General features: G+C 39.7%; 1 protein-coding gene across 49 annotated transcripts in view; it reads left to right on the forward strand.

Annotated features, from left to right (window-relative positions):
- The window catches only part of Rims2 (regulating synaptic membrane exocytosis 2), a 394,972-nt gene that overhangs the window by 225,315 nt on the left and 153,898 nt on the right, over positions 1 to 15,759 (forward strand). For 33 of the 49 annotated variants that reach the window (XM_040730506.1, XM_040730507.1, XM_040730517.1 and 30 more), the window contains one exon: positions 5,547 to 5,612. The exons of the other annotated variants lie outside the window; for them this stretch is intronic. In XM_040730506.1, the coding sequence (XP_040586440.1) occupies positions 5,547 to 5,612 (66 nt within the window). The remainder of the gene's footprint in view (positions 1 to 5,546; positions 5,613 to 15,759) is intronic. 49 annotated transcript variants of the gene reach the window in all.

Raw genomic sequence — 15,759 nt, forward strand, 5'->3', positions numbered from 1 at the left:
TATAAAAAATGCAATTGAATTTTTTCAAACTCTTAAATGAGTTTAGGATAAGAAGAATATAGTATTCAGAAAATATGATGAAATAGTACAGGGACTTCCTTGTCATTGACGTCCACTGGCATGATAAGTAACTGTCAGGGTGTATAAAAGAAATTGTTTGGAGCTGGGCGTTGGTGGCGCACGCCTTTAATCCCAGCACTCGGGAGGCAGAGGCAGGCGGATCTCTGTGAGTTCCAGACCAGCCTGGACTATCAAGTGAGTTCCAGGACAGCCTCCAAAGCCACAGAGGAACCCTGTCTCGAAAAAAAAAAAAAAAGATATCGTTTGGTTTGAATCCAGATTAATACCAATCCATGCATATGATTCTCCTTTGTCTCCAAAGACAGCATATCTTGTGCATTGATGGTGTCAAACAAATTGCCAAACAAATGCTAATTCTTATGTCTATGATCAAAGAAGAAGCAAAATAGTTACTTAATTAATATTTCTGTTAGCATCAGTTAAAAACTATTTAATTTTTTGCTTTTGAAATTTTTAAACCTTTTCATGTAATCAGTGCCATAAGTTGTGAGTGTGCTGGCTGCCGGGAGACAAGCCCATCAGTCAGTAAGAGTGACAGCAGGATCATTCTGTTGGCTTGCCTTAGACCCGGAACGAGTCATAAAAAGGGTCAGCAGGTATTTTCGTTGCCTAATAGAATGTTAATAAACTTTATAGCTTTTCAAATTATTTATGTAACTGTCACGAGCTCCTTAGCCACTGAAAACTTAACTTATTGAGGGAATAAAATTGTCTAAATAGACCAGGCAGTGGTGGTGCATGCCTTTAATCTCAGCACTCGGGACGCAGAGGCAGGCGGATCTCTGTGAGTTCAAGGCCGGGCTGGACCGACAGCCTCCAAAACAATACAGAGAAACCCTGTCTCATAAAAAACCAAAAAAAAATTGTCTAAATGACTGTAAGTTTCTTGTAAGCTTACATAAAGTGATCGTTTAATGATAAAAAAATGGACTCCATATGAAGTCTAAAATATAGGGCCTAATCCTCACAGAAAGTAATAGAATAAAATTATAAAAATAGCTACTTACTGTCATATTAAATTCATAATATTTGTCAATATTTTAAGGCACATATTGCTAGATTTAATGACCACAAACACAGAACCATTCACCTTTAATATTTTCTGTTAAAACACAGATAATTAATCCCTATTTTATGTAGTCATTATGTTTTTTCTTCTTCATGATCTTAAGAATCTTTTAGTGTAGCAAGAATAGTCAAAGGTTTGTGGAGATTTTAAAGAAGGTAGACCTGTGTGAGTTCTTCTCACTTTTACAAGGAAGGATGCAATATGCAGATCACAGTAATTCTTTGTTGGGATTGGTCGGGAGTCTTTTCACAGCATTACGTGCAGTAGAATTTCATCTCAATAGAAACAAACAATAGGAAGCATTTCTTGTATTATTTTGACTACTTGTGCAATTCGTTAATGCAAGGAGCAGCTTTCATGGCACAGTTTTCTCCCTGAGTGTCTGTTCTGGTCTCATAGTCTTAAGGATTTTCTGTAGTCGCGTGTATCTGAAGCTCCTTTTAAAAAGGGGAGTGTCCTCTTGCTTTATGTTTATGAATATCATCTCATGGAATTGTGAATCTGCTCAGTTCAGTTGGAGTTGAGATATGTCTGGGTGACCGATAAAGCCACTTTTGTGTGTCTCTGAGGAATTTGCAGAAGGTGAGCTCTGATGGAAGACCTGCCTTGAATTTAGTATAGGTGGCTTCCCAGTAGGCTGTTAACCTAGCTAGAGGGAAGATAATACGGGGAATCTAGCTAAGACAGGCCTTGATTTTCCCATTTCCTGGCCATCCTGACATAACTGGTCTTGTTCATCTTACCATCTCTGTTATGGTGGGTGAACATCTGGAACTGGTCCAAAATAATTTTTTACTCTTTGAAATTGGTGATATCCAATCTTTTGTCATAGTGATCAAACTTTGATTAACACAAGAATCAGTTGCTATTAGTGTGTATTAAAAGTCAAAGAAACAATGTTCTTTGTGTTAGTAAGTAGTATAATTTAGGGACTTTATCATTCATAAAATCTAATGAAATCTAATGTGTTGAATTAGAAATTCATTTAATTGAATGTACACTTTTCATAGGATTTGGAACCAAGTGTTCTTGAATTTATATTTAGGATCTTAAGTATGTCTTGGGAAAGCCAAGCTTTGAGTTCTGTACCTATTAATTTTATTGTATAAAATTATACAAATTGTATAAAATTATACAAATTAAGTGACACTGCCTCCAGTGAGTGTTTTATATTCCTTATTGGACAGCCTATTGCCACAAAATAGAACACACAGCCATACATTATCAAAAGTGTGTGTTGTTAGCTCAGTCATATTGTAATCCTAGTACTCAAAACATAGTGGCAGGAGGTTCAGGAGTTCAAGACCAGGCTTGGCTACATAGCTAGCTCAATGAGACTGAACTACATAAAACAAACAAGAAAAGAAAGAAAATATTGTAGTATTTAATAAAAATAATGTATATATAGCATTAACAAAACATTGACTTTCAAATATTTTAAATTTAAAGATTAACAATTAACCTGAATCAAGAAAGGTAACAATAGTCAAACAAAAATAAAAAGTCTGAGAATTAGTTAATTAAAGCTTTGTGGAAAAATATAGAAGATGGTACCTGAGCTAGACTTTGAGAAATGGGAATGCTTGTTCAATCAACAAGACTACAGTTACGGAAGCAAGACATATCTACAGTTCAGTATGAAGTAGATCTGATCACACGCTGGATAATTGTATGTGAAGAGTTTTACACCTACCGTATCCCATGTGATATGCTGCTGTTTGCATTATACTATAGTTCTTTATTATATTTCAGCAGTGAATGCATGATCTATAGCATTCCTTATCTTTATGGGTAGTGTTTAAGAATTACGTATCGAAGCCGGGCGTTGGTGGCGCACGCCTTTAATCCCAGCACTTGGGAGGCAGAGGCAGGCGGATCTCTGTGAGTTCGAGGCCAGCCTGGTCTACAAGAGCTAGTTTCAGGACAGCCTCCAGAAGCCTCGGAGAAACCGTGCCTCAAAAAAAAAAAAAAGAATTATGTATCTATATTTTATTGAGTCTTTGATTCCTTATCTGTCTCACTCTATCATTAGTCACAACTCTGTTGTGAAAAATAAATACTATTTACAAGTAATGCAAGCACTTACATGCAGATTATTACTTACAATAATGCATTGTAAATTGATTACATTTATTTTTCACCCCCCCCCCACTACACCTTTTGACTCATTTCTTTAGTAACCCTGGTAACTACTACAGCTGGAAACATAATTTGTGAGGGGATATAAACATGTGGCTTTAGAACAAGAAATATTTTTAAGATTTTAATCATAGGAGTTAACTTACTATTAGAATATGTAGAGAATTATATATTTAATTTAATTAAAAATATATATAATATGCAGTACACACACACACACAGAGTTTTTTGTTTTTTGTATTTTTTTTTTGAGACCAGGTTTCTCTGTGTAGCCCTGGCTATCCCAAAACTGAGTCCGTAGACCAGGCTGGCCTCAAACTCACAGAGGTCATCCTGACTCTGCCTCACTGCCAGGATTAAAGGCGTGCACCACCACAGTCCAGCTGCAGCATATTCTATTGGTTGCTTTTCATTCTCTTAAGTATGATTTTAGCATCATAAACGAGATTGTAAAGTCGGGGTTGGTGGCGTGGAGGCGGCGGAACTCCACACTGCCACCCTCAGCAGCCGGAGGACCCTGCAGGCTTCAGGGACCTCAGCTCTGTTCCAGCTGCAATGTATGGCTTTGGCATAGAAGAGAATTCAAGGACTAAGCAGATTTGGTAGAAATAAGTGATAATCTAATACAGTATTTAAGAATAAAGGTAAAGAAATGACAGGTGCTCAGAAGACTCTAGAACCTGGGCGTGGGCTTCTGTAAGAGAAACTCCATTTCATTGTTTTCATAATAGTCATTTACACTATTTTAGTGAGATTTGAAGTTGCTGTCTTCAGTGGTTTGCTAAGGGGCCTAAATGAGGTCTCAGGGTGTTTCCAGAAGACTTCCTGTTGGAATTATAAATGATAAGATCATAGGGCTTCAGAAAGTAGCACCACTTTACAGCAAACAAAGGTAGCAGTCTTGCTAGAACATCTCAAAAGGCCCAAGGAGAGGAAGGAGACCTACTGTGGTCATGCGCATTCAGGCCTCATGGCTGGTTTCTCGTTTTACTATGAGACCGATGCCTATGCAAAGGGCACTGTTTCACATTAACAACATTCAAAGTCAAGTAGTGATTGTGCTGGGACTCCTGCTTCTCAGTGAGCAGAGCCTTTAACCGGACTCCTAGATTAGGGATTTCCTTCCCTCCTCGTGCCCCCATTGTTTTTCCTGTCTTCTGCTTAACCATCAGAAGATGAATTATAAGTTCTCACGCAATTTCTATACTAAAAAAGAAAATGCCTTATTATAAACCTCTGGGATACCTGAGATACTGGTGCCATTTAATTTCTTTTTCTGCCCTGCCTGTGCCTCTGAGTGCTAGGATTAGGGGCGTGCACCACCACCACCACCTGGCAACCAAATATTAAAATGTCATAAGTACTTAGTGGGTCATCCCTTATGTACAGAAATTTAAAACGGCACTGTCTTGGTTCAATAGGCATTACTGTGCTGTGACATTGATCTAATGTTGTTAGAACAGAAAGACTAGTTAGAAAATTACTTGTGTGAGTTTAGTGGGAAAGGATTAAAAAATCTGGACTTTAAAGATGAGCAGAACTTCCAGACATAAAGAAGTAGAGGCAGGCTGGGCGTGGTGGGCGGGCCTGTCGGGGTGACAAGCACGAAGAGGCTGTGGAGTCGGGAGCACACGCTGTGCGCAGAGAGGGTCTGGTGGCGTCCGGTGGAAGGGGGTGACGAGGGGTGTGAGGGCGGCATGGAGACGGGAGGTGGTTTTGAGTCTGTACAAGTGAAGAATGACCTGGGTTATAGGAGGAGCAGGATTTCAAGGTAGGAAACTTATTCCAATAGATGCAGAATTGTCAGGAGTCAGCAATAAGCCACAAACAGAACTTCTTGAGATGTCCTAAGCCATACTCATGAGGTGTCACCTCTCTGTCCTTAAACTTGCTGCTCATTTTTATTACTGTTTTCTTTTCACTCTTTCTCCTAAAAAGAAGGAAAACATCTTGGTAACTTGACATTTGCTAAAACATGGTGCTTGGTACATTGAGGTGGTGTGTAATTTTATCACTTAATTCAAAAATCTAAGTGTTATATTCTGTTGCATTTTATTTTTAGAACATTTGGCCTCTTTTACCCTCCCCGCGGCCATGTTCCGATGGGCATTGAGGCGATGGCCAGGGCTTGCAGGGAGCAAGTCCATTTGCGGTGCTTGCTCTCTGATGTTTGTTTGACTCAGACGTTCAGAGCTAAACTTGACCTTTTCCTTTCTTTCCTGAGTCTCACCCGACTCTCGTTTCTGCCACGCTACAGTCACTGTGTCACTCTACCTCGCTCCAGATACAGTCAGACCGCAGAGCACCATCGCAGGCATAGAAGGTACCCTTTTCTTACGCCTGAGTCTGTGTAGCGCTGCACGCTCCTGTCTGTGTGACACAGTCCCCTTCCGTGTTTGTATATACATGTGTGGTTATTAGTGAAACGCACACAGTGCCCTAGTACTGTAAAGTAAGGCTATATAAACTGTTTGTACTAGGATGCTCAAAATACCTTCTCTGTGATGGGCTAGAATCATCTTTTTGTTGCCTTGCAAATTTGCCTGTGGTTACCTGGTCAAAGATGGCTGATCAACTCGTCCACTGGAGATAGGCTTGGGTCTCTAAGAAATGCTCAGTCTGTTGGAGCACTCTCTTTCATTTCAACTTCATTATAACTTAATTCCAGTGAATTTGGGGATAATAAATACTCAAAAATGTATTTTAGAGGCAAGTATCACCTGCCTGGTGCTTAGCAGAGAATGGATATTCCTGACAAGAGAAGCAAAGGAGGTGTCTAGTGCTTACTAAGTTCTCAAGGCTGTTTGTAGCTTTGGTCACTTTCTGGTTCTGATAATATTTTACTCATTATTTATTATTATTTTTCACAGTTTCATACATGTATAATGTATTCTGATCATATGGCTCCCTCCATCCTCTCTTGTACCCCCCCCACTCTTCCAAATTCCTTCTTCCTGATAAACCCTCCTTCTCCTTCAATGTCTTTCTGTGGTTGCATGCGTGTATACATGCGTGTGTCATGGGTATGGGTGGGGCTGATTGACTTGATCAGGGGCAACTTATCAGTGAAGTATATACTCTTCCTCAGCAACCATTCACTGCTCATAAGCTTGTGCGTGGGTGGGACTTCAAGGGTCCCACCCTTACCCATAATGCAATGTTGATAGGGTGGTTGAACAAATCTTGCAGATAGCCTCCCTTCTGTGTGAGTTCACGGGTGCAGCAGCCGCGTCATGTCCTGATGACAGCTTTTCATGTCACCCCTCCCCATCACCTTGTTCTAACAGTCTCTTCTCGTCCCCTCTTCCCAAGTGTTTACTGACCCACGCTTGGAGGAGGCGACTGGAGTTTTGAGTCAGTTGACTGGCTACATTTGCAGGCCAGTTAGGCAGGGAAGAGAGTCGTGGTGACGGCATGGGGGTGTGTTCACTTAGAGTTAATTCGAGAGTATTATTATGCTATGTGTAACCATCTTCATCCCTATTTAATTAGTTAGGAGTTGATATATGCCAAGTTTTAAAAAAAAACTAATGTGTAAATTCTTGAAGTATGAAATCACATAGATAAATATGGAAGGAAATCCGAAAGAAAACTTTGATAATACTAGCAATCAATTTTGCTGGTGCCTTTCAATAAATTTAATAAAATTTAGTGTCTCGTAATTTAAGTGTTAAATGGCTATTGCTAACTTTAATTTTCTTTTACATCTTTTTAGTCTTTTCTATTATTTTCCTCGGGAGTAATTATTTTCTCTGTATGCTTCTTTTTACTGTTGTTCAATACATTTCTGGCAATTTCTTGTTTACACAGCTACAGATTTCCCTTGCAAAATGTGAAAATACATTTATATACCCGCACCTTGAACACTCACTCTGTCCTCTCTTTAGGGACTGGCTATCTTGAGTGAAACCTCCACGTCAAAGATGTTTGCTACTTACCTTGGTTTATCTTAATTTTTCAGTTAAAACCATGTGACACCTTATAGATTTTATATTATGTATTGTTCTTAGTTTTAGTTGACAAATAGTTTTTTCTTCCTATTATTTAGTTTTTCAATTCACTGGTGTAGATTTGTTTCTCGGTCAGCTCCAGCTTGACAATCCATTTCATATACGTAGTAAAATCTCAATTTCTGCCTGTCTTACATCAAAAGAGAAGTTATGAAGTCTTCTGCACTTTCATTTGGTTTATGATCAAGAAACACAAGATCATTCATGTTTATATTAAAATATAACACTGTAAAAATCTATGTTTGAAAACAAGTCATTAAATGTCTAGCTATAGTATTTGCTGTGAATACATTTACATGTCTGTTTTATATGTGTTATGCGTTTGCCTTTGTTTAAGTGGTAGAACCCATCAGAACCTGCTTTAAGTAGTGTTCACCTACTTCCTTCCAGTGTGCCTTGAGCTCTTGAAGTTAGAAAACCATTTTCCCCCACTAAGTATTCATTCTCTTACATTTATTTACATAAAGTTATGTTTATTTTTTCTTTAAACTATGTTCATTCACTGCATTTTGATCATAAACTTCCCACCCCCAGACGCTCCCAGCTTCTTCCCCTCCCTCCCCACCCAACTTCATGCCCTCTCTCTCAAAATAAATACCAAAAAGAGAAAGTCAAGACAAACAAAGCCCAAGATACAAAAACCACCAAAATGAAACAAACAGCACACACAAAACAAGCAGACAGCAAGAAGAAGACCGTGGAGTTCTTTTTTGTGTTGGCTAGCTACTTCTGGACGTGCCCTGGAATGTGACTGATAATACCCAGTTGTTTCCTCTACTGGAGGAAATTTCCTGCTTAAAAGGGGGATCTTGTGTCTGCTTTCCCTTCCCAGTGCTAGCGTCCTCTGGGCTTTGAGGCCGTGCACATCTTTGCCTCCTGTTCCGTTCTTTGTGAGTTCATACGTGCACGAGTCCCGTTGTGTCTGGAAGGTGCTGTTTCCTCGGAACCGCCCATCACCTCTGGCTCTCACAATCCTTGTGCCTCCATTTCCTGTGCCTGGAGGGAGGGCTGTGATGGAAGCCCACCATTCAGGGCTTAGCGTCCCAGTACTGTCACGGTGTCCATTTGTGGGTCTCTGTGTTAAATAATGACCGTTGGCTGCAAGAAGGAGCATCCTGATAAGGGTTGAGCTATGCGCGGATCTATGAGTAGCTATGTTTCTGAAGAGCGAGCATGGCAGCAGCAGGACTTCCCTGGGGCCATGACCTATGTGGTCTCAGGTTCTCAGTCTATTGGCAGTGTCAGGCATGGCTTTCCTCTCACGGAGTGGGCCTTACATCCCGTCAGGAAGTGGTTGGCTACTCCCAGAATATCTGTGCCGCTGTCGCACCAGCGGGCAAATCTGCAGGTAGGTTGAAGTTATGGATCTCAGGATTTGGAGCTAAATGGTATTAATGATTACCTTTCACCTCCAGCAGCACACGAGTTACCTTCCAGAACCACGAATGCTAGTTAGCCGGGGTGGATTTCAGTTTCTCGGTGTTTGGTAAGTAAGTGGAGTCTTCAGCAATAGGGTTCCACCATCCATCAGGTTTCAGAGAGTAACCAACGGGCTTGCCCAGTAGCTGAGTCTATGGGACTCCTTTGACCAAAGTAACTCATTCATGGTGCTGGGAGTGTTACTTGATGACATGGGGTCTCTAATTTGGGAATCGTTGTGCCCCCTCCAGCCCCGTTATGTGACAATTCCATCTACATCTCTTTCACTGTGTATCTATTTTTAGGAAGCTTCTACAGCAGCAGGTTTCCAGCTGGCTTTTCAAAAGGCTTCTAGGGTTAGCTGTCCCGTCTCACACTCCCTTCTGTGCCCTGCTCCCCCACTCCCCCTCCTCAGTTAGCCCTCCGATGCTCGCCCGCCCTTTATTTCATTATTGCACCGTATTCTATCTACACTTCCTGGGAAGCTTCATCTCCTTTCTAATTTCTGACTATTATACATAGAGCGGAGAGAAACGGGGATGAGCTAGTACCTCTGAAGTAAGATGTAGAGTCCTTTGGGTACGCGCCCAAGATTGGTATAGCTGGGTCTCGTGGTAGATCAGCTTTCTGAAGCTGCTTCACGTTGGTTTTCATGGTGACTACGCAAGCTTGCACTTCTAGCAGCCGCGAGTCACTGACTGTTCTCCTTCCTCTGAATCCTTGCCAGCATGTACTGTCAGCCCTGTGAAATATCAAAGTAGTTTTAATTTGCATTCCCCTGACTGCTAAGAACGTTGAACATTTTAAAAAGCATTTCATTTTAAAAAGCGTTTCTTAGTCACTTGTGTTTCATCTTTTGGCAACACTGTTTAGTTCTGCATCCTGTTTTCAAAGCTGGGTAATTGTTTCCTTGATGCTCGGGTTATTCTCTCTTTTTTTTTTTTTTGTTTTAGGTTTCTTTTATATATTCTAGATGATCACCCTCTACCAGATATATGATTGGTAAAGACTTTCCCACTCTGTTTGCTATCATGTTGCTGTTATGACTATGTCCTTTGCTGTACAGAAACCTTTTAGTTTCATGAGGATCCCAATCATTAATTTTGGATTACATACCTGTGTTCAGAAAATCCTTTCTGGCGTCAGGAATTCTGTTCTGTCAGATCCGGGCTTTCAGCTCTTAAGTTGTGGTCCTTGATCCATCTGAAGTTGAGTTTCATGCAGGGTGATAAATATGGATCTGTTTTCATTCTCCTGTCTGCCCCTAGCCAGTTTTACCAGCTCCATTTGTTGGAGATTCTGTGCTTACTCCAGTATGTATCATTGCCTTCTTTGTCAAAAATTCCATGTCTTTAAGTGTGTGGACTTATGTCTGGGCCTTCAATTCAATTCCATTGATCAGTGTGTCTTCTTTTGTACCAATACCATGGTGTTTTTTTACTATAATACAACGTGAAATGTGGGTTGTGTTACTTCCAGCAGTTCTTGTATTATTCAGGATTGCTTTTAGTTTTCATGTTGTTTTCCCATATGATGTTGAAGATTTTGTTTTTAAATTCTGTGAAGACTTGTGTTGGAATTTTGATGGGGATTGCATTGGATCTGATCCTGGAACATGGGAGATGTTTACATCTGCCGTCTTACTCAGTGTCTTAAAGTTTTTATTATGTAAGTCTTTCATTTGCTTGGTTACAGTAATCCTGACGTATTTTTGTTGTTGTTGTTTTGAGGCTATTGGGAAAGGTACTATTTTCCTGATTTCTTTCTCGGTCTTTCATTTGTATATCAGGAAACTTTACTGATTTTTTTTTTTTGCCTGTTAATTTTTTGTCTTGCTACTTTGAAAGTGTTCATCAGCTGTAAAATTTTGTATGTAGACCTTTTAGGATTTTTTTCTATAAAAATCATATCATCTGCAAATAAAGATGCTTTGACTTCTTTCATTCCGATTCCTATGCCCTTCTTAGGATAGTGTTACCCTAGCTTAGACCCCTGCTGTACTGAATAGGTAAGGAGAGCCTGTGGTTCCCCGCCAGAGAGTGGCAGCCACAAAGGAATGGAGGTGGGCTAGAAGCAAAGCTGTGCTTATTACGTTTAGCTGCTGTATCTTCTTGTGTGATAAACCTCAACACAGCAAGTCCATCACCTTGCACATGGCTCTCATGCGTTGACCTCTTAGTTTTGCTATTTTTTTCCAGTGGTGATTTTAGCACCTGGCTTTCATCTTTCTCAACATTAGAATTCCTGCCACCAGTCTGCACGACGTCAGCATTCTCCCAAAATACTTGCTCACCAGTCACTTACTTCCTTAACTATTTCAGATATAGTGATCTTCCTACACAAGTCTGCTTTGGGGACACACAAGGAGATTATCACTGACATTTGTTCTGTTTTTGTCATCTCAGTACAAATGCTAATTTCCTCCAGATCCTAAACACGTTCATGCTTCTTTTTTCATCTCTTATTGGGCTCATTTGATTTTATGTGTTCTTTGATTTCAATAGCAAGATGCCCTCTTGACTGCTTTAGCTAGTCTCATCTGCCCTAGCTTATCCAGAGTATTCCCAGGAATGTTGTAACTTCCCTTAAGATAGTCATCGTACTAACAAGGTTCAAGCTTCCTTCGTCCCTTCTCTTGCACAGTGAATGACTTTTGAACTAAATACCCTCTGAAGAGCTTAACTAGGGCTGAGTGTTATGACTGTAGGCACTACTTACCCTCTAAAGAGCTTAACTAGGGTTGAGTGTTATGCTGTAGGCACTACTTACCCTCTGAAGAGCTTAACTAGGGTTGAGTGTTATGACTGTAGGTACTACTTACCCCCTGAAGAGCTTAACTAGGGCTGCCTGTGTAAATTTATTCACTGAAATAGCCACTATGAAGAATATCTGCATGGTTGGTTTGAAGGAAAAAGGGCATGAAAAGAATACATACCAAGGTAGATGGAGAAATAGAAAGAAGATAAAAGATATAATAAATGAAATTAATAATACTTGGCAAATATTGGGAACTGGTATATTAGGGAAAGATTCAAGAAAAACAATCATGTATTTTGGGTAACCTGGTACATAAGTGACACTGGAGATAAACTTGTCATACTGTGCTACAAGTAACATTTTTGAAATTCTGAAAGCACTGAGGAGAAACCTTTAGCACCAGCTAAGGTAAATACTATTCAAGCTAATCCAGCTAGTATGAAAATCTGAACAGAGAATGCTGAAAGAAACAAATATAGGCCAATCATATGACCCAGCTTTGCAAGGTCCTGGCGGGTTACCCCAAAGTCTGCCAGTCAGCATATCAAGGTATATGCATACCAACATTTTCCACACCATTCATAGTAGCTAAGTTATAGAACCAATATAGGTGTCCAACAACAGAGGCAAGGACATAGAAACTGTGATTAAAATACATGGTGCATTATTTTTTAGCCTTAAAAAAGAATGCAATTGGGTCATTAGTGTTTATTTCACTGCTGCACCCTGGAGCATATCTTATCATACCAGTGATAATGGAGCCTACTGGGTTTGCAGCTGGACCAGATTTGATAAGCTTCCCCACCCAACAGCCTGTTGCAGTGCTTTGAAATCCAATTGCCTTCTTAATTTTCCTATGTCATCATTCTTTCTAATAACAACTAGCTTCCCCCCCAGCACATTTATGCTTTTAACGGCACTCTTATAATTCCTTGGTATTTTTCTACATCAGGTTTCCATATATGTAGTATTTCTTTCTGTCTTCTTTACCGACTGACGTTTAACGTTCTGTAATACATTGTTCATATTCTACTCCCTCTTCAAGCTGCTTTGAGACTGTGCCTTCCTTTCTTAGACTAGTTTTCAAAAGTATACGTTTGTTTATTGTCTCCTGGGACAAGGTGTCACTTCTGTTGCCGGCCCCCAACTCGGTATCCTCTTTCTATGCCAATTTCTGGATTGTAGTTCTACTCATGCCACGCCCATTTGATTACCACGTCCATCTGAGTGCACATTTTTGCGTATCACTTCCTTCATGTCGCCGTATCTTAAGCCTTCTCCCACTGTAGTTTGATCCCTGTCTTGGTCACCTTACTACAGTTACAGTGATGCTTCCAATCCCTAAACCCTGTCAGCCTTTATCCATGTTTATTCTGTCTCTGTCTCTGTCTCTGTCTCTGTCTCTGTCTCTGTCTCTCTCTCTCTCTCTCTCTCTCTCTGTGTGTGTGTGTGTGTGTGTGTGTGTGTGTGTGTGTATCTACCCACCATCACTTCCTGCCGCTTTTTTGGTGTGTAACATATTATTCTCATGTTTCTTATTCTACCCCTTTACTATTCCTTAGTCTTTTACAGTTTTTCCCTTACTTCTCTGTTCCTCACCTTTGGGACTATACATTTTTTAAATATTTTGCCATATCGTGACTTTGGCCAAAAGTCCTATTACCATGTGTAGTACACAGCACATTGTGTGATGTCAACACATATGTATTGTAAGAATGAGTAAATCTTGAATTAGTATAAACCAGTGACTTCTTAAACTTTCTCTTGAAACATAGAGTTCTCTCTCTGGTTAACATATGTACAAAATATTCTCCCCAAACTACCCAACTTTAACTCCAAAATTGCATTCATTACCTTCCCAAGAAGTTTATTTTAATAGTTCATCTTCTATTTTTGTTAATAGTTCATCGTTCCTGAGTTTGAAATTTAACCATGTATTTAGGGAGTTTCTTGGGTTGCACTGTGTACTTTTGTACTGGATATGATTTTGTACTGGATATGATGTCACTGTGAAATCATATCAGTGACAGCAGCAGCTGCAGCAGGGCTTATGGGAAGTTTGTGTCACACCCATTCTTTTTCTTTTGTGAGTTCCTGATGTTTACTCTCTGTGCATTGGTGGTTTGTCTGCTTGTCCATGTGAGGATGCTGATCCCCTGGAACTGAAAAATACCGACAGTTGTGAACTGCCATGTGGGTGCTGGGAATTGAACCCAGGTCCCTTGGAACAGCAGTTAGAGCCCTGAATCACGAAGCCATCTCTCCAGTCCCACGCTACACCATTCTGAGCAAAGCTGCTTGAGTTGTCAAGCTTGATTAGAGAAAGTGTTGAAGACGGTAGCAAGACGTTACCACATTGTGCCATGATGAATACTATTCCACACTCTGTTCCTTAGAGACATACCTTAAAATGTTATTTTATGGAATCTTCAAAGGTCTGGGAATGTGTTGTCCAGCTAACATCTTGGTGGAAATTTTTATAATCAACAAAACTTTGTTTATCTCTGGTATCCATTGAAAATAGAAACAGAGCTCATACAATTAGGACGTCAGAGATAAAATGTAGTAATTATGTCAAGATTTTAATTTGCTGCATGCTCATTTATAGATAAACAATTCTGCCCATTTTAGTTTTGTTTCTGTTATTTTTTTCAAATAACAATTAAGTAAGAGAAGTTCTAAATGCCTAATAAGCGCTCCAGATGTCCTTGAGGAAGTCTATCATAGTGTTTCCCTAATCTTTTGAGAAAATTGAGATTCTGATCTTTTGTTCTTGTGACTTCAAATAATGACTATTTCAAAATAGCTCTGCAGGCATAATGATCCTACTCATTTGATGACAAAACTTTTGATTAGTAATTAATAATCATGTTCTACATGAACAGCGTCTCACTTCCTTTCTGCAGTCTCTATATTTGCACACCAGCCTGCGTGAGTCTGTATATGTTGTTACTTTTGAGTAAGCTCAGTTGCTTTTAAATAATATAATCTTTTTTTAATTCATCAGAACTACTCTATACAGAAATGCTGTCATGCGAAGGATAATTAAATCTGTCTTCCTCTAAGTTAAAAAGGGAGTCTTATGTATGCTTGGTGCTTATTTATCTCATTTTCAGAGTGACTATTCTCTAGTCTTCCTGTCCTTTTCCTTACATCCAACATTCGCAGCACCTCCCAACATTTCTGGCAAGCGATCTGCCGTTGAGCTACACCCCCTGTTGTGGTTGTGTCTTACAATACTCTAAAATAGAAACAAGATAAACAAGATAATTTTTAGGAAAGATGAGATTGTACTTGACGCATCATGAAGAATATGAAAGTTGTATCTTTGAATATGAGTCTTATGATATTGGTTGTTATATTAGTACAAATATCTGTTATATTAAGCATCCCTCCAATCTTATTTTAAGGTTTCTGGTAACACTAACTATTTAGCAATGCAATTAACGTCCAGAAAACTTTCTAGATAGTCAAGACATTTTTCACAAAAATTAACGCTCATGCTACCTACACGTGTGCACATAAGTAAGGCTCGCCTCCCTGGAGGCTAGGGTTCTTTCTTCTTCTTTCTTGGCAGATAAACTCAATTTTCCTCTCCTTGAGATACAGTTCCCACGTATGTCTCAGACTAGAATTGAACTCTTAACTGTTTTTCATTCAACTTTCTAAACTTCATAATTAAAGTGATCCAGGGTCTGGAAAGATGGCTCTGTGGTTTAGAGCAGTGGATGGTCTTGGAGAGGTCCTGAGTTCAATTCCCAGCGCCTGCATAGTAGCTCACAACCATCTGTAATGAGATCTGACGTCCTCTTCTGGGCTGCAGGCACACATGCAGAAAGAGCATTCATTCATAAAATAAACAAATCATTTTTTAAGAAAGGATTTAAGGGGTCATACCACTATATACAGCTCACATCTTGCTTTTTAAAATTAATTTCAGAGCCAGACATGGCAGTGCACACACGTAATTCTAGCACCCAGAAGGTGGAGGTAGAAAACATAGGATGTTCTACAACAGGGAGATCTCGATGCAAAAATAAATAAATTAAGCGGGGGGGTGATGCCACACACCTATTATCCCACCATTCAGAAGGTGAAGCAAGAGGACCAGGGGGTCAAAGATATACTTATTTGCATAGCAAATTCAAGACCAGTCTGGGCTGTATGAGACCATGTCTCAAAAAGAGATAATTAAAAAAATACAGACATGAATAAATGAATTCAACTATGTAAGGGAAATGAATGGCTAATATCTAAATAACTTTATGCTCCATGGGTTTATTT

Source organism: Mesocricetus auratus, unplaced genomic scaffold (assembly GCF_017639785.1).
Source record: "Mesocricetus auratus isolate SY011 unplaced genomic scaffold, BCM_Maur_2.0 Super-Scaffold_100023, whole genome shotgun sequence".
Lineage (NCBI taxonomy): Eukaryota > Metazoa > Chordata > Mammalia > Rodentia > Cricetidae > Mesocricetus > Mesocricetus auratus.